At 49.6% G+C, this 25,145-nt stretch overlaps 1 protein-coding gene across 1 annotated transcript in view; it reads left to right on the top strand.

Annotated features, from left to right (window-relative positions):
- MEGF11 (multiple EGF like domains 11) overlaps positions 1 to 25,145 on the top strand; it is a 248,752-nt gene that overhangs the window by 26,993 nt on the left and 196,614 nt on the right. The window contains exon 4 of the mRNA XM_003784441.2: positions 19,600 to 19,692. Within this exon, the coding sequence (XP_003784489.1) occupies positions 19,600 to 19,692 (93 nt within the window). The remainder of the gene's footprint in view (positions 1 to 19,599; positions 19,693 to 25,145) is intronic.

Raw genomic sequence — 25,145 nt, 5'->3', positions numbered from 1 at the left:
TTTCCAGGCTAAACATCATTAGTTGACTTAACACTATTTATGTGCCAGGCTCTGGTCTAGGTGCTGGTAAGACAGGAATTTATAAAACAGACATGACCCTTCCCTCAGGGAACTCAGAGCCCAGCCGGACATTATTCCCAGATTCCTCCTCTTGAATGCAAGAAGGGCTACAGGTCTGGCTTGATCAGGGTGACAGTTCTGCTTTGCTTTTCATACTTGTGTTAATGTCTGTGTGAAGCTGGGCAGATCACCTGACCTCCCTGGACATCACCCTGAGAATAACATCACTTGCGTCCTGCCTCACAAAGTTAGAGGGACCTGACACCAGTCACATTCTTACTTTGCTATACACAAGTGCAGAACATTATTTCCACCTAATCCCACAGGGACCAAGAGGCAGGTAAAGAAAGTTATTTATTTTGGTGATGTCCTTATGACAGTAATTTCTGTACCTTTTCAGACAAGAAGGTCATGCATTCACCAAACACACTCCAATGGCTGAATGACGTGGTTATTGAGTGCTCTTATGCCCTTGGCTCAGGGCACGGGCTGGGGCTGGATGTTAGGGGAGAATAAAAGAGACAGGATGCCTGTGCCCATAAAGCTGACACCTAGGGAGAGACAGGCTTTAACAATTATCTCCAGATAAATCAAGAATGATACTTTCGATGAGTGGCTTGAAGAAGACCAACATGGGGTGCTGAGAGCTAATGCCAGGGAGACCCCCCTTCAAATGGCAGGATGGGGGAATCAAGAGAATAAATTGAGACCTAAAGGATTCAGAGGTGAAGCATGGGGATGCAGAGGGAGCTTCTGGCAGGGGGGATTGAATGGGTGAAGACCCTGAGGTGAGAAGGAGTTTTGTACACCTAAGAAACTAGAAGATGCTGGTGGCCAGAAGGCAGAGGGCTGGAGAGAAGGTGGCAGGGATGGGTGGAAGAGGTGGGTGTAGCCAGATCCCATGGGGCTCCCACCTGTGGCCTTGGCATCACCAGCTGGACTGGAGCCCTTGGCATCACCAGCTAGAGCTGCAGCAGAGGCCTGGGGGTGCAGAAGTGTTGTAACTGCTGCAGGTGGCAACTTTTGGCCCTGAGACTGCCGGGCCACCGGGGCTGTATGTTCACTCCCTTGGGGCTAACCCCATCTTCTTGCAGGAGTAGGACTCATGCTGTTGAGTGACACCCCCTTAATCTCTGACTCCCTCTCTAGAGGTGACTTTCCCAGGGCCAAGACCATAGCACATTCTGGTACCCCCTGTTCCCAGCACAGTGCCCTGCCAAAGCAGGCTTTGCTGCACTGGCTTCTGGCTGTGACAGTCCTGCTGACTTGTGTTACCTCGGGCAGCTTACCTTCCTCCTCTGAGCTTCTTGGGCTCCTCACCTATCTGTATCTGGTGAACAATCCCGACTCTGTAGAACTGCAGGTGGGGAGGGGAGTGGGAAGCAAGTGAGATCACAGGAAGAAGGGTTTTTGCACAATGTAATGTTAGGAAGATGGAAGGTTGCCCCGGTTACCGCGGCCTGGCCCCTGGGTTATCTTCACCCCTTCTCCCTATGCCCATGTGCCTTCAGCTGCTCGTTCTCGCACACAGGGAATGAGACATCCAGCAGTAGGTGAGTTGCCCTGGTAACTAGCTAGTTGCCTAGCTGTGAGGGGGGAGTTGGAGTTTGCACCCAGGAATCCCAAGAGTCCACAATGTAACCACTCTGCTCTCCTGCCACTTTTTGTATTTTCTGCAAAGCACTTGTTCATATATCTTATGCTATCTGCGTACCTTGCGTCAAGGAAGGCATCATCGTCCTCATTTTCTAGAGGAAAAAACTGGAGCTCAAAGAAGAGGAGTTCCCTTAAGGTCACACAGCCAGGTCTCCTGGCTCTGGGTGGGTGGTCTTGCCTTTGGGTGGCCTGAGTTCTAGCCCTGGAAGACTAGGAGCAGGGCTCTTGGGGCTATGTTTGCACGAGAGTGTGCAGGGAGCCACACACCCACACGGGCTGCAGCCTTGCCTGCACCTTCTGAGGACCCGTCAGATTCCATGGCAACCCACATACTGTCACTCTGGGCCTGATAATGTTTTTGTTGCTCTGGTAAAATATTTTGTTGACTGTGAGCTGTTCATACCCTCTGTAGGTGCTCCAGGGCAGGGGGGGAGATGCAGCATTTTTTATGTGATTAGATGGCTGAATTGCTTGTCGATTTTCCTCTACTCTTCTGCCCTGGGAAAAAATAAGAGTCCTGCCTTTTCAGGCTTTCTGGTTTCTGGAAGTGTGTGTTCTTGGGTACCAGGGGAGCCAGGAGCACTGTGGGCCCAGGCTCCCGGCACCCATCCCAGCACAGCTCCCTGTGGCCAGGGATAACAGGGGTTATGGTTATGGCACTCTGTGACCACAGGCAGCTCCCCATGCCAGGCTCCCAGCTGGGAGGGCTGCTCTGGAAGGAACAGCGGATAGGAGTCTCTGCCCTTTGATGGCTGATAGCCCAGCCTGCTAGAGGAGCCTCCCACATCCAAGGCAGCAGTTAATCATGCCAGCTGCTCTGGGAGATAGCGGAGAGAAGGCCACAGGTAATGAGATTCTGTGCTGAGTGGCAGGGGCATGGAGCTGGGAGGTCTGGGCTCTTGGCCGGTTCTGGCATGGGTGACCTTGGGCAAGTCCTTCATGTCTTTGAGCCTCATTGTTCCCATCTCTAAAGTGGAGATAATAACAGACCTGGCTTGCCTGCCCCTTAGGGGAATTGGGAAAGCGAATGAACAAGACAAACATAAGTATGTTTTAGAGACTACGGAGTGCTGGGTGAATGGTAACTGTTCTGTTTTGTCTTTCTTCGTTTCCTCCTCCCTCTTCCTGTTCTTCCCTCCCTCCCTTCCTCCTTCCTTCCCTCCATCCATTCTCTTCTTCCTTTCTGCAAAAACCTACCAAATTTCTTCCCTGTGTAAATACTGTGCAAGGTGCCAGTCATACGTGGGGAGAGAGCAGGGCGCAGATAAAGAAGACCCAGTTCTACCCGTGAAGGAGTCTGAGACTAGTTCAGAGCCAGATGTCCCCAGAACTGTACAAAGTATAGAGTGTCGGCTACTCTACCAGTGAGCGTTCTGGGCAGGACGTGTCCAGAGCAGGGGCAGGGGCTGAGCCTGGAAGAGACATGGGCAGCAGGGGGAGGACAGTCCAGCATTTCAAGAGGGCATCTGCTGCACCATGAGGTGGAGGGGGAAGGGGCACAGGACCCGGCGGAGCTCACTGCCCTCTCAGCTAGAATGCAATATCCTCTCAAAAGCTGACACTGGGCCAGTCAGGGAGCCCATCAGCTCCCTTCCCTACACCCTAAAACTTCCCTCTCCCCTGGGGGTCTCTCCCTGAGGTGACAGGGCCAGCTGCACATCCTGCAGCCACTGCCCTCTCTCGCCTCCTCTCTGCCTTTGCCTCCCAAAGGGCCAGACTGACTAGGCTTGGGTAAAGAACCATCACTGAGGGGGAAGGAAGGAGGGAGGGCGGGGAGGGCGAGGAGGGTGAGGAGCTCTGTGGCCTCTGTGTCTGTGTCTGGCCCACAGAAGGTGCTTAGAGCAGGGCTGCAAATTAATGAAGGAAGCAAGTGAGGGAAGGAAAGCAAAAGCGTGCAGGAGAGGAGTGGGAGAGAAGGGAAGGATGGTGGAGAGGAAGGAGGGAGGAAGGTCTTCTCGATTAGCTTGGTAAAAGTTGAAATGAGGGAGAATAAGCGTCTTTTTAAAAAAAATCAATACCACTTTCATTGTGGAACAGGAGTAAACATCATCTTGGGGAGTCTACGCAGTTCTGCTTTATTGGGGGTCCCCATGTTGTGCTGAGACCAACAGCTGCTGGGACATCACTGCTGCTGCCCCTGCTCTGCCAGCCTCACGTCTCTCCCAGGTGCCAGGGGACCCTGGAACCTGCCAGTGTCTGGGGCTGGCTGGGACCAGGTCATTGCTGGAGAGGGGAGGCCTCAGGCCCCACTCAGCCACAGAACTGACCTTCAGGCAGCGGCCGAGTGTTGGCCCCTTGACTAGAATAAACCTTTGATGCTTGCCAGTCCTGAGCCCCTTCCCTCAGGACTCTGCCCTAGTCACAGTGACTGTCACTTGAGACTGATGTGGATATTAATGTGTTTCCTCTCCCAGAGGATCCTTTTATATGTTAACAGAGGCCTTCTGGAGAATGTGCCTTATTATTATTATTTTTTTACAATATTAGTGGTATTTACTTTCTGCACAGGTAACACATTCTTCTGGCTCAAAATGTAGCAGTTATGAAAGGGGGTAGGGCGTAAATTCTCTTCTCCCAATTCCTTTTTCCTAGAGGAAACCAATGTTAATGGGTTTTTAATGCATATAAAAGGAAGTATATATGTATTCTTTCCCTATACTTTTAATTTTTTTTCTTTGAAACAGAATCTCACTATGTCATCCTCAGATGAGTGCCCTGGTATCACAGCTCACAGCAGCCTCAAACTTTTGGGCTTAAGTGATTCTCTTGCCTCAGCCTCCCAAGTAGCTGGGACTACAGGTGCCCACCACAACACCCAGCTATTTTTGTTGTTGTTGTTGTAGTTGTCATTGTTGTTTGTTAGGCCTGGGCTGGATTTGAACCCACCAATCTGGTGCATGTGGCTGGCTCCCTAGCCACTGAGCTATAGGCACTGAGCCATTAATTCTTAGATAAATGGTAGCATATTCTGAATTCAGCTATCTCTCTTTTGTTCACGGTAGGTCTAGCTTTGTGTACTTCATCAGGACACGAAGGCTCTCTGAACCCACGTTGTGACTGCATGGTGTTCTACTGTGTGCCTGTCCCATGATTTATTTACTCTTTTCCTGGTGGGTGGATAGTTCGGTTATTTCCAGGATTTACTATTTTAAACAGAGCTGTAGTAAATGACCCTTCACAATTGTTATTCAAGCACATTGAGGTGGTGCTTTTCCCCCAAAATACAGAGTCAGGCTTGTGGGTGAACTGTTTGGGAGAGAAGAGAGTGTCTTTCCACCCGTTCTCATCTCTGCTGCTTCTCCTGGTAGCTGTAGGTTGCTCCAGGGTGAGGGGCGGTTCATAAGGGGTAATGGGCAGGGTGACCCCAAGAGGGGCAGGACAGAATGTCTGCTTCCTCCACCCCAAGTCACCAGAGCTGGGATGATGGCGCATCCTCTGCCCAGGTGACCCTGCCCTGAGCAGTGGAGTTCAGAGGAGAGAGCTGGTTGATGCTCTATGTCCACAGTCTCCATCTGTTCAAAGAGGCGCTCTGTGTCACCCCTCTGGGGGTTTCCTCGGAGCCGGGAAGCCTTCCCTGCTCACCAAGCCTGTTGCCAGCATTGTTCTTGCGGCTGACTGCCCTGCTGGCTTAGGTCTGCTAGAGTGGCCTCACGGGAGAGTGAGGGGCAGCACGGGTTCTGGGCGTGCAACAACCCTGGGTTTGGATTTTGGCTTTGTTACTGAGAAGCTGTGTGACAGGTGGTGATTTTAGAAATAAAGAAAATTATTTAGTCCAGTGTGGTGGCTCATGCTTGTAATCCCAGCACTCTAGAAGACCATGGAGGGTGGATTGCTTGAACTCAGGAGTTTGAGACCAGCCTGAGCAACAACAAAACCCCAGGCTCTACTAAAAATAGAAAAAATAATTAGCCTGGTTTGGTGGCCAGTGCCTGTAGTCCCAGCTACTCAGGAGGCTGAGGCAAGAAGTTCGCTTGAACCCAAGAGTTGGAGGTTGCTGTGAGCTGTGATGCCATGACACTCTACCCAGGGTGACAGAGTGAGACTCCATCTCAAAAAGAAAAAAAAAAAGAAGTTAAAAATAATGTTAAAGCATTAAATAAAGTTATTTGAAAGGAAAGAAAACACTTTGGGCTTGATCCTGGGTCAATGCATGGTTTGGGTTGGGGGAATGAAAATCAACTTCTTAAAGCTCTGGTCAGGGAGGGCTGAACATCCCAGTTCAGGGCATGTCACTGTGCAAGATCTCTGAGAGTTTGTCTCTCCTGCTACCTCCCGCTTTGTTCTGGCCAAGAGTGTGACCTACTCCTGTAAGGAATTAACAGAGCTGGGGCAAGGGCAGAGGCCTCTAGACTCTCAGGCCAGGGTGGTTACTTGAAAGTCTTTTCAAAGAAGTGCAAATTCCTGGGGAGGCAGGAAATTCCTAAACACAACTCAGCAAGGAAGGGTACACTGACATGGTAAAAGGGATGTGATGTTGGTGAGGACTAATGCATAAGGCACAAACTACCAGGGGTGGCAAGGGAATTTAGGGGTCCCAGGCTGGGCCAACATGCTGGGAGGGAAGGCAGGGCCACGATGGGAGGAGTGACCTGACAATGGTCCTCACAGTGGCCTCTCCCACATGCTGTGGGTCATTTCTGTTAAAGGCCTGAGTCAGGGGAGCTAAGCAGCTCCTGATCTAGCTTTTCTTGGGAATGAGATTTAAAACCACAGGCTCCCCACTGGCAGGGGTGTGGGAGAGACAGTGCTCATAAGCCTTGGGGTGGGCTTCATTGGGCGACGGTGGCAGCAGCCTTGCTGCAGTACCCAGGACAGCAGACTAATTTTGAAGGATATGTCTCCACAGTGGGCACTGTCCCAGCCACACAGTTCTCAGAAGCTATGGACTCCTGTCACTCTGTCTCCAGCTTGCTTCAGATCCTAATAGAAAAATGTCCCCTGGAGGTTTGTCACATGGAATCTAAGGGTGGGCTGAGGAGCAGGAAAGGGAAGACTGCACCAACACTGGCAGGTTCTGACGAGGCAGATTCAGCTCAGTGAAGCAAAGAGCTTTGGAGTGATCAGAGCTGTTTGTAAAGGGAGGGGGTGTCATTGACTTGTTCTTTCATACAGTCAACAAATATTTACTAAGCGTCTACTCCGTGTCCATACAGGACCCTGAGGATACCATGATGAGAGAGAGAAACATCATCCCAGTCCACAGGCTTCTGGTCTAGTGTTGAAGGCAGTCAAACAAGCAAAACAGGGACAGGTGACCTGTGCTAAGATGGGGTGGGGCAGTTGCTAGGGAGCACATGTCAGGGACATCTACCCTATTGATGGTGGCCAGGGACAGCTTCCTAAAGTAAGCAACATTGAGAGAGAGGCCTGAGAGATGAGTTAGCCAGACAAGGCAGAAGGAGAAGAGTGCTGGGATTGGGGGTGTGGTGAGGGAGACCAGAACAGCACATGCAAAGGCCCAGGGGTTGACGAGAGCTGTTCTTACTTGAGGACGTGAATGCAATGGAGTGAAGTTGCAACAGAGTGACTGTGTTTGCTGCCAACAGAAGCACCTTTGGAAAGGGTTGGTGTGGGATGTGGTAGAGGAGCAGTGAACACCAGGAGGAGTGGTAGAAGAGGGGACTATGTCATTACTTGCCCCCTTCTGCCCCATAGATGCCATGGTTCTGAGTCTGTTGAAGTCCCTGAGTTCAGCATGTTTGAGTGGCAAGTATGTGCTGTCTCCTCCAAAATCAATGGTGACAGTGAGAGTTGGGACTTCTGGGGCCCTTGCTGGGGGAAGAACACTGCTAAAGACTTTTCAGCATTATCTTATTTAGGCTCACAACCCTTTATTTAGGTAATGTTATCAGTCCAACTTTGTAGATACGAGGCTTCAGATGTTGAGTGATTTTAATCAACTCAAGGGCCTCCTAGCTAAGTAGAAGGACCGGGACTCAAACCCAGGCCTATGCTGTCTGAAACCCAGGCACTTAACCATTTCTCTCCGCCTGAGGCCTCCCAGATTGTGGGCACCACCCATTTGTCTGTCCTTCCAGCACTATTTCCTTTGGGACTCATTGGGTATGGTCGTGAGAAGAGGCCAGCTCCTTTGGGGAAGGTGTGTTGCAAGGCAGAATCTGGGGACGAGTTTTTAAATCAGAGCATTAAAAAAAAAATGCTTGACAAGCTTCATGTTTTGCTTTCCTCGTAGGTGGTGAGGATCAATTTCCCAAAGAAAAAAAAAATCAATCAGTTGGAATGTGTCTTTCTGGAGAAAGCCTGGCATCTGTCAAATGGGGAAAAAAGAAACCTAGCAAAAGAATTTCTTGGGCCGTGTGCTGGGGGTTGCTGACTCAGGCCGTATGCTTCAACATCATTAACAAGTTGAAAAGCTGTTGCTCTTTGCAGGAATACAGTATTGGTGGTTTGAGCAGCTCAGCCGGGAAAATCCTTTACAAAGCGAGGAAGTCTGGAGGTACCAGAGAGGCCACAGGCAGATCTGGGGCCTGCAGCACTGACTGAGAGTTTTTATCAGGGCCGGTGGTCCTGCCTTGATTGCTTTATGTGGGAGCCCAACAGGAATGTTCTGACAAGTTGATGGTTTTAATTGATAAACAATTATTAATGTTAAGCCATGTTGAGGTGAGGCCAGCTAATATCTTGGGGGTGATTAGTAGATACATGAGAGGTCCCCAGGGCAGTTTGTAACCTGACACTGGCAGTTGCTGCTAGATTAGGATGACCAGATGTCCGATTTGGGCGGGACAGTCCTGCTTTTCAACAATTTGTCCCACGTCCTGCGGCGTTTTAAAAAAGTCCCAATTTTTGGAAAGAATGCACGAACAGGCTGGAGAACAAGAAGGGAATATGCGGTTTCAGCCGCCATATGGCTATTTTGCCAGAACATGAGTTTTATATTATTTTTGTTAATTTTATAATGTTAAACTTTAACTATAATAAATAATTGCTGAGAAGTGATTATCGAGAACTGCTTATCAAAGTTTGCATTGTTGTCAGGCCCTGCCTGCCCCGCCCCTGCCCCCCCCCCCCGCCATGTTGTCCCGCCTTACAGATGTTAAAATCTGGTCACCCTATGCTAGATGGGCCTTGGGGCTTTAGGCTGGAATGGGGAGGCCCAGACTCCTGGCTCAAATCTTTGCAGTTGGGCTTTGTTGTGACAATCCTTGTCTATTAGCTGGACAATCACTGTAATTTTTCTAAAGAGTATTTTGCTCCCCCACCATGGGAGGATTTGGGGCTTAGTATTGTTGTGATCTCTTAGGTTAGTTAGGTACTCACCAGTGGGCATGGCCCAGGGAGCAGTTACAGCGCTGGATGAAGGCAGTGGGGAGAAGGGGGAGGGAGGCCTCTGCAGATTCAGATGCTTTTCATTCACCTTCTCTTCATGGAGCACCTGCCGAGCATCAGGCATCTAAATGCTGAGCCATAAGGATGAATGGAGAGGTCCATCCTTGCCTTCATAGAGGTTATGGGAGACAAACAAGTAGTGTAGAGAAGTCAGTGGCCTACGGGGCAAGCTAGATACTGTGGGACTAGTGAGGGGACCTCACCTAGCCTAGGAGGTGGGTAGGGGACAGTGGAGTCATGGGAAGCTTCCCGGAGGAAGTGGCATCCAAGCTCATAGAAAAGGTAAACACAAGTAAGTGGTGGGATTGCTGGACAGCCAGGCTTTTCCAGACTGTATGAAGGCCTTGCTCGAGGAAGGTGGGGGCTCATTCACAACCAGAAAGAGCTCTGTTGGCAAAATTTGAGGGCAGCAGGGTGTGAGAGCCCCGCTGGAGAGGTGAGAGGGCTGAATGAAGGAAAGTAGAGGAAGTCATGCAGAGAACTTAAGGCAAAATTTCCCTGATGGTCCACGGGGGTGGATAAGGTTGATACTAGTGCTTGGCACGTGGTAGGTCCCTAATGAATGTCAAGTGTCACCTTCTCTTCAAGCCCTTCCTATGCCTTCTCTTGCCTCCCAGCATATGGCATACCGTCTACTTCCTCTTGGGGCTCATCTTGCATTCTGACCTGGCTGTCATTTCAGCACAGGAATGCCTCAGTGCCCTTGTGCACTGGTTCACTCCTGTGCTCAATCACCTGGGTGCGTCTCCCTCTTGCCATCAGACTGTCAGTACCATGAAGCAGGAGCTAGGGCTTATTTGCTTATGGTATTCCCGGCACCTAGTATAGCATCGAGCACACAGAGGGTGCTTAGTAAATGCTTTTGGAGTGAGTGCTCAGAGGCGGGGAAATGGAGTCGATGACTTTGAAAAAAATACAGTAGTAACTAGGTTCTCATGTCCCAGGCATTGTTCTAAGCAGTTTACATATATTAACTATTTAATTTTGCAACAAATTTATGAGGTAAGGGATCAATGTCCCTATTTTACAGATGAAAAAACCAAGGCCCAGGGAGGTTCAACTAGCAAGCAGCAGAACCCAAACTTGAGTCCTGACGGCTCCCAAGTTCACTCTCTGATCGCATAATCCTGGCCCATAGGGATCAGAGTGCATCTCTTATCTCTCCGTCCACAGTGGTGCTCGGAGCGCTGCCTGAGAGTAGGAATTCTCCCTGCAGCACCCAGGCCCCTGCTCTTTGGGGGAAGGGGACAAGAGCAGACAAAGGGAGGACTCCTTGCCTGGGAGTCTTTGTGTAGTTTGGACTCCTCTCCACAGCCCCTGCCCATGGAGCCCAGCACACTGGCTGCAAACACTCACGGAGTGAAAGCACATGTGCGTGACATTTGCACAGATGAGCAGAGGGTACACAGGGCAGGGAGACTCAGGGGTGCAGATACCCCCAGGCTGCCCAAGCTCACATTTCCTCCAGACGCACAACCAACAGGCCTCCAAGAGAGAGGGGGGCCTGGCAAGGGGACCGTGGCCTCCTTTCACTCCAAGATCCTCTTCTCTGAGAACCGGCAGAGGAAGGGGCATGCCCAGTGCTGCCTAGGGTAGGTTATCATTCCTACTGAGCTGACCCTGGACTGCGTCTCCTCCTTCCTGTCCCCAATCCCAACCCCTATAGTTTTGTCCATGCTACTGTCTTCCCCTCCCTGCCTCAGATGAACAAGGATTTTTTTTCAGGTCTAACTCAGTCCTCCATCCTCAGCTAAAAATGAGCCTAAGAATGCACAGTGCCATGCTCCTCTGCCCAGTCCTGGGAAGAGGAATAATAAGCATTGTCTTTTTTTTTTTTAAAAAGGCAACAATTATAACTAACTCTTATTCTAGGTGCTGTGCATGAGTTCGCTCATTTGCTCTTTGCAATAACTTGCTAAGCCAAGGGACAATTTACAGATGAGGAAACTGAGGACCAGAGAGGATGCTCAAGGACTTGCAGAATAAGTGGCTTCTAGGTAATACCATACCTCCAGAGAATGCGCTTTAGCAAGGGTACCGCCCGAATAACAGAGGAGTGGCTCTGGGCCAGCTAGGCAGGTTGGGGGGCACTGCAGGCCCCAGTCCCCAGCCCAGGAATGTTTGGCCCTTAATATCCTTTCCGTTTATCAGCGCTGCAGGTGAAATGCTGCTTTTTTTAAAAAAAAAAAAAACATTGTTCATGTCTTGGAACAGAAGTGGCCACAGCAATTAAAAGCCAACTCTAGATGGGCTGAGAGGAAAGGCCAGGCTTTTTGGCTCTTCCCAGCTGTGGAGGGGACTCAAGGCTGGCAATTTTAATGGGATGAGTGATACATTATTTTAGAACTCCACTTTGTGACTCCCCAGCCCCCCCCCCACACACACAGACATACTTCCCCCATGTGCTGTGTGACGCTGGGCATGGCAGCATCATTTTGTGCTTAGCATGTCACCTTGGAATTGGCACTTGGGCCCACTTGGATGTAGGTCATTTTATTTCCAAGCTGAATCCAATGACAACCTGATCCGTGGCTCCTGCCAAGAATGCTAATGGTGGGCCGATCAGTGTGCGTGGAGTACTCGGGGAGCCGGGGTCAGGGCAAGCTCCAGAAGCCATACGCCATAGAAGGCCACCACCCTCTCCCTGACCCCCAAGCCGTCTTTGGTCCTAGTTGGATATCAGGCTGGTGGCCAGGGAACACGGAAGTTGTCTTTATTTATTTTGACCTTTTCATGTACATAATTTTTATAGTTCCATTAACTGGTAAGACCACTTGCAAATCTCCAGGCAAAATATATTACCACAAACACCTCAGGGACTTGTGGTTGTCTTGGGCGGAATGCTAATAGAATTGAGAATTGATTCAGAGGGTGCCCTGTGAGGGAGGGGCGGCAGACGGGTCACCTTTGGTCAGAGAAGGGCTGGTGTTGTCTCAGCAGTTTGTTTGCAGAGGAGACCCCCAAGTCTGACTCACACACAGCTGTGCTGGATGCCAGGGCCCCTGTCCTGGTGCTGGCCTGCTGTGTGGACTCACCTGCTAATGCCCTCGCCTTCCAGCTACACCTCAGAACGCGTCTGTGTGCCCGAAATTGTGGAATGGGTTCTTCTCAAATTTAGCTTGAATCAGTCAGCCAAAAAGTCATGTCATTCAACCCCTTCACTTCACAGACAACAAACAGAGACCAAGGGAGGGAGGGGGGTTTGGCTAAGTTCTCAGTGCAAGTCAGTGACAGAGCCACCCGTGGACCTTACTTACCTAGGCTCGTGGTCCAAGAGATGGTGCAACGTGCAGTTAAAAGTGGGCATTTAGCCTCATGCATGGGTAGGCTCGAACTTCAGCTTGGCCACTGAGTCAGTCAGGGACCCATCAAGAAATAGCTGGGATGTTAAGGAGGATCCCTGAGGAGAGCCTCATCTTAATGGCGATTCATAAAGGCACAGGAAGAGTTAAGGGAAACCAACAGGACATGGTGCAGAGTTTGGAACTAGCAACCTAGGAGAGCCACTACCATCCCTCAGCCAGAGTAACCCCTGGAGTCTTCAGCTGGAGGGGAGAAGGACCACTGCCCCTCCACCCATGGCCCAGCCTTGCCCTCTGCCCACCCTCCCATCCTCTGCTGGCATTTCCTGCTGACTGAACCCGTCCAGAAGCCAGAAGGCAAGGAATCCTGTTAGTGCCATCCATGGGGGTCAGCTTCTCGGGGCCCAGACATAGGTGGAGGAGATAGAAAGTGGATGTAGAGGAGCAGATGGAGAGTCTCTAGCACATTATTCTCGGGGAAAAAATTGGTTTTTAGTCTGATGACATGTAAGGCACAGATACCCAGAATACCTGTGGGATTAGAATTTCACCAGAGGGGATAATTAAGAAAAAAAATTGTCTAAAGATCAAGAAGCCGATCTCATGCAGTCTCTTCTTAGCTATGTGAATTTGCACAAGTTATTTAGCCCTTCCCGTGGTTTAATTTCCCAACTGTAAGTGGAGGAGTAATACCAATCTCTAGTATTATTTTTAGAGAGAGTTTCCCTGTCTCTTGCCCAGGCTGCAGGACAATGGCATGATCATAGTTCACTGTCACCTAGAACACCTGTGCTCAAGCCAGCCTCCTGCCTCAGCCTCCAGAGTAGCTGGACTAGAGACATGCACCACCATGCCCAGCTAATTTTTAAAATGTTTTTAAAGATGGGGTCTGTGTTGCCCAGGCTGGTCTCGAACTCCAAGCCTTAAGCAGTCTTCCCGCCTCTGCCTCCCAAAGTGTCAGGATTACAGGCGTGAGCCACCACACCTAGCCCTGACCTCCAGTATACTCAGCCCCTAGCATGTAGAAAGGACTTCTCTGGGCCTCATTTCTTCTTTTTATTCACCATACAGACTCTCTTCTTTACCTGAGCAAGATCATTGATCACAATGAGTGTATGTTAGATCATCCATATTCCTCATCCCCAGCCCCAGGAGGACAGAGGGATGAAACAAAGTGCGGAGTCAGCAGATGTGGCTGCTGCAAGGTCATGCTAGCCAGCTTGGCGGCTCCTTGCTCTTTTTGAGAGTAGGATCGGCGTAATTTAGTATTTCCTAGGCACTGGTTTGCCCTTGTTTTGCCATCTGGTCATCCTGGGGCGTGAGAAATGACAGGACAGAAGGAGACAAAGAGACCTTAAATGTCTCATAGACAAACCCAGAATCCTCCCAGAGGATCCTCCTCCCCCACCAATAAAGCACCAGATAGTAAATATTTTAGGCTTTGTGGACCATCAGTCTCTGTGGCAACTGCTACTCGACTCTGTCCTTGCAGTGCAAAAGCAGCAGTAGAAAATTTGTAAATGACAGTGCGGCTGTGGTCCAAATAAAACTTTATATGCAACAACAGGCAGCCGGCTGGGTTTGGCCTGAGCCTGCCCCACAGCCCTGTAGGTCCTCTGTGCTCGGCCCAAGCACCAGAGTGACGTGCTCCCCTCTTGTACAAATGGCACTTTGTAGGAAGTCTTACTGTGGGTTAGGCTGGAATCTGACCCCTTGTCATTTGCTCCCTTTGGTCCCTATTCTATTCTCACTTTTGTTTAGCAACCTTTCAGCCTCGTGAGCTGACCGTGACCTGCCCCCACCCCAAACTTCCTTCTCCAGGCTGGATAGCTTCCCATGTCCCCCTCCACTGCTACCCCACCCTCTGCATCCTGATCTTTCTCCCTGGCTCATCAGCATCCCCTGCAAAGCAGCCACATGAGGAGTGTGTGGAATACACGGCCCCGTGGGGGTGATTCAGGAGTATTTAAGACCCTGGGTTTACCCTCACAAAGTTCACAGTCTGGTCAGGGAGAGCAGGTGGACCTATACTGAGAGGGGAAATGCAGAAGGTCAATTGTGCCAGGGACCACCAAACGGGCACACACACCCCCTCCCCCGTAAGTGCCATGGAGATTGAGAGAGAGGAGAGGCCTCTGTGGGCTGGGCTGGTCAGGGGTATGGAGACGTTATTATGGGGAAACTGTCATGTGCTAACAGGTGGCTGGAGGAACCCAGCTTCTCAGCAGGGCTGGGTGACAGAAGCTGTGCTTGGCATTGGTGACCAGGTGACCCAGGGCTGGGGAGCTCAGTGAAAGTATTTCAAGCTCTGGCTTCTCAGGTTGGTATAGTGGAGCCAGAGCAGCCCAAGGTCAGCAGAGAAACATCCACAGATGTCAGCAGTAGAAAAGCCCTGCAGGATGACACTTTCTGATACCCTCGTTTTACAAGAGATTGTAGCCCAGAGAGGGAAGCCCCTCGCCCAGACCTATGATTTGAGTAGTCAGAACCTGAGCACCTGCTCGCGTCTCCTGGCTCTGAATCTAGTGCTGTTTCCAGAGGAATGGAGGAAAGAAACCTGGGCGTCCTGTGATGTCAAGAGGAAAGAAAAGGCCTGGGGCTTGGGGCCCAGAACAATGGTAGCAACTCAGGTACATCCTGGAGCGGGTGGGCAAGAGGACAGATTGGGGTGATTCTTAGCTGCATGTAGCTTTAGATCTCATCCAGAGATCTATATATAGATCTATATATAATGTTGATTTATAGGTAAAGTCTCAGGGACCTCCACTCAGAGAGGAAAGTGAGTTATTGAGAGCAGGAGACAGATGCCAGTAGACTCAAATCCAGGCCTTCTCCATCCACAGCTAGGTTTTCTCTGCACCCCCCACCATCCTCAAGACCCCCAGTTACCTGGTCCCACAGGGCCAGAAACAGCCTGAGCCCAGGGACAGGTCCAGAGACTTGGTGACATCTCTGTGACTGAGCTCTGAGCTCAGGGAAGCCCTCCTGTCATGTGCTGTGGTGCTCTCTTCTGGGGCAGGTAAGTATGGGACCCACAAATACTGAGCACCTGCTGTGTGCCAGGCAGCATAAGGGCTTAAAAATGGTAAGTGGGAAGTGGCATCTGTCCCCCGGGGAATACAGATCCTCAAAAGAGGGATAAGCGCTGACATAGCTAACTCCCTCAAAGCATACTAGGACAGCCTGGGACAGCCCCAAAGCCTGACACTTAGTAGGGGCTCAGAAAACGGTAGTGCACAGGAAGAGGGAATAAATGGTAGCAACTGTCAGCTGTCTTAGATACTGAGTCAAGATTCCATAGCCCATGAGTGTGTGTGTATGAGAGAGAGAGAGAAGTGTTAACAGTAGCTCAAGCTTACTGAGTACTTACTATGTACCGGGCACTGATCACTGATCTAAAGAACTTGTATGTTTCATTTAATTTCGTTTTTGCAACACCTCATGGAGTAGGTATTATTATTATCCCTGTTTACAGATGGAGAAAGTGAGGCATAGGAGGCCAACTTGCTTATTGTCCTGTAATTGTCATTGTAACTGGCAGATCCAGAATTTAAACTTAGGTCATCACATCATCTACCACCCTGTGCTCTCCCACCAGAGCTGGAGATGGGGCTGCTCTCCTCAGCCAGGAGTCTATCAGATCCCCACAGACCACTGACATCCAGGACGCCTGAGGAGAGTGGGAGGGAGTGAGGGAGATGGCAGGTGTGTGGAGGATGAAAGAGACTTGAGCATTGCGAGGACCCTGCCCTCTGGTCTGAGGAGGCCCTAGTGACAATAGCAGGGTTCGCAGAGCACTTTATGTGCTTCCTTTCCTCAGGCAGAGTGTGAAGCCCATCTTGTCCCCGTCCCCTCTGAACAGGTGGGGGTGACCCAGAGATAGAGGTAACTCAGCCAGGCCCAGAGCATAAAGGGGCGTCACCTGTGTTCTGGGTAGGGCCTGCCCTCAGCCCTCATGAGTCCTGCTGCTTGCTGAAGTGCTCTCAGTGGGCTGGGATGTTAGAAGCAGGGCAGAGGCAGGGTAGTAGGAGGGGGAAGCTGGGAGAACACAATGCATGCTTCTTCTTCTCCGTAGGGTTGGGAGAGGGGAGTGACTGGCCCTGTCACACGGCTGGTGCTGTCTGTGTCCACCTAGGACTTCTTTCCACTATAGCAGCAGTGCCAGAGGGGCTTAACCAAGCACCTGTGCAGAGTCATAGGTGTCAGAGAAGGAGGCCAGGGTGACAGCACCCTGACCTGGCTTCTCCCAGGTGGTCAGCTTGTGTGGAGTCTGGGGTCAAAAAGAGCTGAGGGGACTGCATCCTCTAGGAGCAGCTGCCAGGTGACTGCAGGCTCCTGCAGAGGGGCTGTCCACTGCTGGTCTCCACCAGTCCTGGGGAAGGAGTCAGCCACCTTAGCCCCAGGGAGGTCAGGGCTGTCACAGGTGTCACCTCCACCCTGCCCAGGAGACTCTCCCTGAAGCACCCTTGGCCCCTCCCCACCAGGGGCTCAGACACGCAGTGGCCCAGTTGCCAAATATGGCAATGTGAGCCTCGGGTATTTGCTATCAATATTTCATGCTTCAAACAACACTGTCTAAACAATACCTATGAAATATGAATGGATTGAGGTTTTGACAAGTAAATAGTGCAGGCACAACACCAGGCAAGGGGGTGGGGGAGGGGACAATGAAGTCTGGAGGGAACACAGGGATGCCACCTGCATCCCTGGAGTCAAGCCGAGGGATTGTGTGATGATTGTCCTCCAAGCATAGTGTCACCAGGGGCCAGGGCACTGGATACAGGGCTAAACTGGGGTCTGTGTCTGCATTCTGGGGGAAGGTACTCTATAGACTATCCTAGGGGTCACTGGGACTTTGGGGAGGGACCAAGGGAAAAGTGTGATGCTTGCTTAGAGCTCCCGAAGGCCATTGCCTCCCAGCTAGGGACAGGGTGCAGGAGGGCCAGTGATCCCGGTCTCCAAGGTCAGAGAGAGAGGTGGGTGGGTAGGTCACTGGTGGTCCTCCTTCTCAGATTCCCCTCCCTCCTCCCTCAAGCTCATCAATCCTCCTACCTCGTCCCACCCTGCGTGGTGCTCAGTGTGTTGAAGCAGCTCCTGTGGCCTCTGTCTCCAGCCATCGCTGGCTCACCCCTGTGCTGCTCCCTCTGGACTGGCTCCCGCAGCCCCTGAGCTGCATGGGCAGGAAAGCACATGCAGCCCTGGGCCCTCTTGGCCCCTCCCCCTGCAGAGGCCTCTGTCCCCAGCAGCCTCATCCCCAAGCTCCTTCCTTCCTGGCTGCTCTCTCTATGTAAGGTCACATACACTTGGGCCTCAGCTTCTCCACATACAAAATCATTTTCTCTGAGGTCTCTTTGAGCCCTCATACGGGGCAGGGTCACAATTCACTGCCCGCTCTTGCTGTCCTCAGCAGTGACCCCAAAGGTCTTGCTCTCTGCAGTCAGAAAGCAGTGAAGATGTCAGTGAGCTAATCTGACAAGCTGTAACACAGATGGGGGCGTCCCGCTGAGGAGTGTGCTGGGACCTTAGCCTGGGGTGGGGATGGGGGAGCTGTTGAAGACAGGGCTGGCTTCTGATGGGAGCCCAGCGGATGCACACCTGGTGTCCAGTGTATCATGGGGACATTGACCCATTGGAGCTTGTTTGGAAAGTCCACTGGGAACAGGGGGAACCAGGGCAGCAAGAGGTGGCCAGGGTCTTGCTAGCTGCCAGGTGAGCAGCTGGTTGTGGCTCTGTGTGGAGCTGGTTCCCAGGGTCAGGGCCCAGCTCGCTTCTCCAGTAAGGGGTGGGTCAGCTTCTCCCAGGGGCTCCAAGAGATCAAGAGCAGGGCTCTGGTACTGTGGGCATCTTTAGCACAAACCAGAACCCTCCCCCAAAGCCACCTGTAGCCCTGAGAAAGACTTAGGTGCCAGGCTTTCCAGACATACCAGGTCCCCGGCTTGCAGTGGCTGGGCAGACTCCAGACCACAAACCATGGGGCATCTGAAATTGCTCTCCAGGGGTCTGCCTTGCCTGGGGCCCTGGGCCCTGGGCAAAGCTGAAGCAGCAGCTTCAGGATCAGCCTCTTTGGAGGGGCCAGCAGACCACATCAACCATAAAATGGGCCTTGTCTACCCTGACAGTGCCCTCCCTGTGGCATTCAAGCCAGGCAATGGGTGTGGATGTGGCAGCAGGGTGAGTGTTGAGAGGTCAGTGGCAGCCCCTCAAAGCTCACCATTGGGAGGCCCCTGCTCCCCAACCCAGGCCAATACTAGGCAGAGAGGAGTCTCTAAAGTTGCTTTCAGCAAAAAGGCTTCATCTAGATCCTTCAAAAAAATTGACAGGGTTGATGGTGGCTGCTGATTTCCCGAGCTTTCAGAATCAGTGGGGGTAGCAAGTGGGGGCTTTCTGTAATCCTCCACTGATAGATTAGATGGTAGGGCAGATCTCTCAGGAGCCAGAGATGACCTTGAGAAAATGTGGATTCTGTCAAAGGAAGAGAAGAATAATCTTCCTTCTCAAACTGCTGTCAATGAGCCGCCGTGGCACGGGAGCAGTTGAGGGAAACTTAGCTTGCCGGGGAGCTTCCCACCTCAGGAGGCTGTAGCATTTGACTGCGTGATAAGAAATTACCAGGCACTTTCTAATTACAATTATCATCATCGTGGATGTCTCTCTTAATTACTTTCTTATAATTAGCTGTTGCTTTTTTCCTCAGCATTTGTGTACTTTGCAGATTTGCTGACATTTGAGAGCCCCAAAATAGGGACATTTGGGGAGGAGGGCAGGAAGGTGGGGGAAAGCGAGAGGAGCTTCATCTTGTCAGATGGCCTGACACAGTCCCAGGCCTCTGCAGAGAGAAACTGGGGAAGCGAAGGACGAGAGGCCACAGGTCATTTCCTGTGCAGAGGGGGAAAGAGAACAGGAGTGTGGACTTTGGGGTTGCAGTTGGCAGAGGTCTCCAGTGTTAAACCTGGGAGGAAATATGCTCGAAAAGCCACCAAGGAGACCATGTCTTGGGCTTGCATTTCATTTTAGGAAACAGGCTGGGCTGAAGTGCACTCCTGTTGGAGCCATTTTGGAGTTAATTAAATGACTCGGGTCAGGTGTAGCTCACTTCTCCCCCAAGCCCGTGATGCGCTCTGAGCATCCCAGGGACCGGGAAATGTGGCAAAGTGGATTATGTGCTCCTTGACACGATGGCTGGTTCTCACTGTGTGTTCTTGTTCTTCCTCCCCCTCCCCACACCCCTCAGCCCTGTGTACAGAGGAGTGCGTGCACGGCCGCTGCGTTTCCCCGGATACCTGCCACTGTGAGCCTGGCTGGGGAGGGCCCGACTGCTCCAGCGGTAAGTCTGGGGTCTTTGGGGATTGGGTGGCCCCCTGCTTCTGACTTGGGGGGCACTGTGCTGTGTGCATGCTAAATTCTTATGTCAGGCTAGAGTGACTCTGGATGGGCTGCCTGAGCCACCAAGGGCGTCAGGGAGGAGGCACAGTTGCTGTCAATATGTGATAGTACTGGGGTGTAGGGGTCTGTGGAAGTGTTGTGTGTTACATGAATAGGGAATTGTGGGGTCCTCTGGACAACTGTGATCTTTGATGGAACACATCTAGACATGATCTTTCAATAGCAGTGAGATTGACACAACACCCAAGAGTGCAGACCCTGGAGGGTGCCATGGTCTAGGCCTGACCCTCAGTTTTGCTGGTGCTAAGGCTCAGTTTGGTGGGTGCCTGAAAAGGCTCAGGGGTTGAGACTGGTGGCCACTGGAGTATCTCTATGTCTCCAAAAGTAGAAGAACAGGACACTCATGGGGGCAGATCACTGTGTTCCTACATTTCTGTGGGTAGACAGTCCACATTCTCCAGGTGAGCCTTCCTGGTGAGCATGGAGTGGAGACAGATGCTCTTGGGGCTGACCCAGTGACCCGCAGTGACACAGGGCAATGTTTCTACTGTGGGCTGACACCAAGAGTGTAGAGTATACCTGACAGCTATGGGGGATATTCTCTGCCAGAAACCACAGTTGAAGATGAATCCTTCTCCTCTGGCTCATTTCCCCCAACTATTCACAGATGACCCCCTTTCCATCCCCACGTTAATGCAGTCAGTGATCAGTTCATGTCATGGTCTTTATTTGATTTTCAGACAGACCTTGACTCATGTTGAAGCCCAAATTTCCTCCTGCTTTGATTCGGGGCAAAGAGTATTTGTACAGTGACTTGAGTAGATAACATAGCCAAACCGATCCATACGGGATCTATGCCCTATTGCTTATGTATCTTGGGAGCCACCTCTCTGTTCCCTATCCCATACTGATGTGGGCTTGGGTTTCATTTTAGGAAACAGGGATGGGATGGTCACAAAAAATGAAGAGGAGAATGTTGGGTCCACATTGGTCCAAAGTGGCACTCTGGCCCTTCCCGACTCTGTCAGGTGGGGTGGAAACATCTAGTTATGGTTCTTCTTCCCAAAGGCCTTGACTGGAGCCACCCTGTGTACCCAGCACATGAGAACATACTCACCAAAGCAGGGTGTTTGAATATGTGGTTTTGAGCCAGGGTGATTATCTTGGCTCAGGGAATCCAGGATCTGTTGGGGTAGCCAAAAGACTCTCTGATGTGTGGAGACCTCCAGTGCCCATGGTGGCCTCCTCCTTCCACCTGTTCCCCTGCTCTGAGTTGCCCATGGCTGAGACATAAGACCAGATAACAGAAAGCAAACCTGAGAGACAGGCGAGCCAGAGGGATGTGTTCAACCAGTCTTCCTGTGGACTTGGACTACAGAAAACATGTTGGATGAAATGTCCAAGCTTTTCCCTCCTTATCTGTGTTTTGTTTGGTGTAACTTTGCTTGCCATGAATCTTTGATGTGAAAATATCTAACTTGGTTAGGTGAACCCTGCTGTTGGATTCTGATGCTGAGGGCAGCCTGTTGGAGGTTGAAATACAGCCTGGGTCATGGGGGCCCTGAGTGCATATAAATCATCAATCCATATAAGTGTGTTCAGTGCTCACAGTGTGCTCAGGACTGCTGAGCAGGGGGGCAGGCCCTGGGGTCTTCTAGACGTGGTCTGTGTCTTCTCAGAGTTTCCAGTCCAGTGGAAGAGATGGAATGAAAGTGGCATTTGATGAACTAAGTAATTTATAGAGTGAGTCTTTCCCCCAGAGTGAATTTACCAAGCATATATGGAAATAGCCCTGCTACTGGACTGTCTAATTTAAGGTCCAACTCAGTCACTATACTGTTTCCTCTCAATCAAGTCTACTCTTATGGGTTGAAGAGCCACCACTCCTGGGTCTACTCAAAGGTATGTATTTCTGAGCCCATAGGAAGTTCTAAAAGATGGGTTCCAACCCAGTTTTGAGGGACAGCAGCATCGAATTAAAGGTATTTATAGATTCTCACCTTGAATATCATTCCAGGCATTGAATTTAAAGATGGCTCCACTAAAAGCTTTCCAAACTCTGCTTGAATCCCTCCAGTGACAAGAACTCACTATCTCCTATGGAAGCACATTCTCACTGTTGGGAAGTTTTCCCTCTATCCAGTGAAAATCTATTTCTAGCTACTACTGGTTGGTTCTTGCCCATGATAAAGGCCAAGGCAGGGTGATGGATCACCGTGGCCTCCTTGCCATGCCTATCATTGGAGAAGGCCAGAGACCGTGCATATAGAGGACAGTCATCTCAGAGCAGTTGTAAGAGCCATCGAGGCTGCATAGAAGGAACCAGAGCCCCCTTCCATGGGTCAGCCCTTCAGGTATTAGACAATGGCAACCATTTCCCTCTCCAAACTTCTACCAGTTCCTTTGCTTCTCATATGATATCATCTAGATCACCTTCCCCATCTGTTTTCCTTCTGTTGTCTGTGGGCTTTATGCCTCTTAATTATTATGCCTTATCTGATCATCCAACTGTAAGCTTGGTCTGACCAGTATGAAAAATAATAATGAAGATACCTACTATTTATTGAATTTTACTACAGACTAGGGCACTTTATTTACCTATCTACTCATTTAATCCTCATAATACTCTCATAGTATAGGAATTATTATTTTACAAATGAAGCACAAAGGGTTTAAAGAATGGTCAACAGACACACAGCTCATAAATATTGAGGCTGAGACTATCACCCAAGCAAACACCTAGGTCCTGATCCTGAGCCCTTAATTATTATCCTCTCCTTCCTTCTGGATGCTCAACCTCTGTTAATACAGCCTAAGGTTGAAAGAGATCTTGATGAGATAGATATCATTTCTTTGCCAATAAATATGAATCCCCCTTCGAATTTTTAATGACCTTATAGAATTTTATTCTATAGATTCCCAAATGTATTTACCTAGTTCCTTATTGATGGGCATTTAGGTTATTTCTGATTCTTTACTGTTACAGACCCACCATCCTTTATCCAAGATTCTTGAGGCCCGTTGTTTTCAGAATTTAGAATTTTTCAAAGTTTAGAAAGTATATAGTGATTATATTATTTGAGACATCTACTCCCACGAGGTCTGGGCAACACCCTGGGTAAAAATGATATTTCTGAAGTGACATATGACTGATCACATCTCGTGACATCAAGATAATACATAATCTCAAATCAGTTTCACACAGATTTTGCCTCTAAATGAATTTTGGTACTGAATTTTAAAAATTTGGACTTTATAGAGATATTTAGATTATGGGCTTATGGATAAGAGCCTGTGTCCCTGTGTGAAAAGGCTGCAGTGATTCTTCTTATGCATCTATCTTTTCACCCACTTGTCCTAGTTCCTTCTTAGGATAAATTCCTGGAAGTGGCAGGAAGGGTAATAAAGATTCTTCATCCTACTGTCGGCTCTGCCCTGCCCTTTGTGGCTACCAAGGGATTTATGACAGTCATGAAGAGGACAAATATAGTGTTTGGGTAAGGGTGGGGACTTTTCATTTTTTTGCAGACTTATCATCTTCTAGCCAAATTTCTTTAAGGCCTGGACTCATTTCTTTCTGTTCCACAAAAGAAGCGAGATGGTGCCAATTTGCCTGGAGGGCAGACACATCAACTATTGTGGATAATTCTGAGCTGTTAGACGGACCAATATGGGGAAACGGAGTGGCTGCATGCTTGGTCGTAAACCTCCATCCCATATAATACTGAAGAGTAAAAGGATGAAATGTCATTTTATACTGAATAAAGACGACGGAGTGACTCTTATTAAATTGCACTAATCTCACAAGTGGAGATAAAAAGAAAAAAGTTTTTCTATATTGAATATCTAGCTTTTTAAAGTAATTAGGAATATTAAAGCACTGACAATGATTGAGATAGAAACATTATTCATAACTTTTATTTCCGCACTGGGCAATGATCCAGTATATTTCATTTATGAGGTTTCAGCTGTAAGGAGAAGGACGTGAGCCAATTCCTAAATTAAATATGCCCTGTTAACTTTTATAAATGATGCCCGAGAATTAACTTGGAAATTTAAGCTTTCATTGTATTGTTTAATTATCGTGTTTCCTGGGTCCCCGTCTCTGCTTCCCGTCCCACAGTGCTCTGTAGCGTGGGTTCTGGGCTATAGCTGGCTTTGTGGTTTTGGTCTCAGGCCTCCCCAGAAGGGCTGGGGTAGAGATGAGAGAGAAATCTGCCCTTTCATTTCCTCCCTGTCTTTTACATGCTTAGATTCCACCAGACCAGTCTTATCTACATGCATAGGAGAAAGTTAGGATAAGAAAAAGCTCAATAAACAGTGTCTCACTGTCTGGCAAAATCCCTCCCCATCACCCCAGATGCTGGGCATGAGGCGGGACTGCAGAGCCCTGAGTCATGAAGGAATAGGAACCTCATTGGGCCACCAGCAGCAGCAGCCTCTGCCAAATCCAATGTGTTCTTATCTTCAGTGGTGTGAGGGACCCCAGGGCATCCTGACTTTAAGCTATCTTTGCAGATTAAAATCGAATATTTACCAGCTCAGAAATATGCCTATACTCCCTAACTAGCCTGGACCCCTTTAGATCAGTGCTTCTTCAACTTAGGTGTCTGTTTTCTAGAGACTCCTTTTTTTTTTACATTGTCATAAAATATACGTGACTTTAAATATCACATTTTAACTTAACACAGTTCTGTGACATTAGTACATTCTCATGGTGATACAGCCATCACCACCATCCATCTCCAGAACTTTTTCATCTTCCCCGACTGAGACTCTGTACCTGCTGAACACTAACTCCACATTGTCCTCTCTCCTAGCCCCGGCAACCATCATTCTATTTTCTATTTCTGTGAACTTTATTGCCTGGTACTTCATCCAATTGGACAGCATTTGTCCTTTTGTCTCTGGCTTGTATGGCTTAGCTAATGTCCTGAAGGGTCATCCCTGTTGTAGCATATGCCAGAATTTCCTCCCTTTTAGAGGCTGGATAACATTCCCTTGCATGTGTATGCCACATTTTGGACAATTGAGATGCTTCTGCCTTTTGTATATTGTGAATAATGTTGCTATGGACATGGATGTACAATACCGTTTGAGTCTCTGTTTTCATTTCTTTTGTAAGATACCCAGAAGTGGAATTGCTGGATCATATGATAAATTCTGTGTTTAATTCTTTGAGGACTCGCCACACAGTTTTCTGTAGGGGCTAGACCAATGTAGAACGTTCCTACCAGCAATGCAGGAGTATTACAGGTTTCCTACATCTTCTCCAACACTTGTTATTTTCTGGGTTTCTTTTTTTGTTTGTTTGTTTTTATCATGGCCATCCTAACAAGTACGAAATGGTATCTCATTGCGGTTTTGATTTGCATTTCCCTAATGATTAGTTAT

The sequence above is a fragment of the Otolemur garnettii genome, unplaced genomic scaffold, assembly GCF_000181295.1.
Source record: "Otolemur garnettii isolate 467f Iridium unplaced genomic scaffold, OtoGar3 scaffold00011, whole genome shotgun sequence".
Lineage (NCBI taxonomy): Eukaryota > Metazoa > Chordata > Mammalia > Primates > Galagidae > Otolemur > Otolemur garnettii.
The sequence above is the reverse complement of the archived record's forward strand: the minus strand, read 5'-3'. Positions and strand labels throughout refer to the sequence as shown.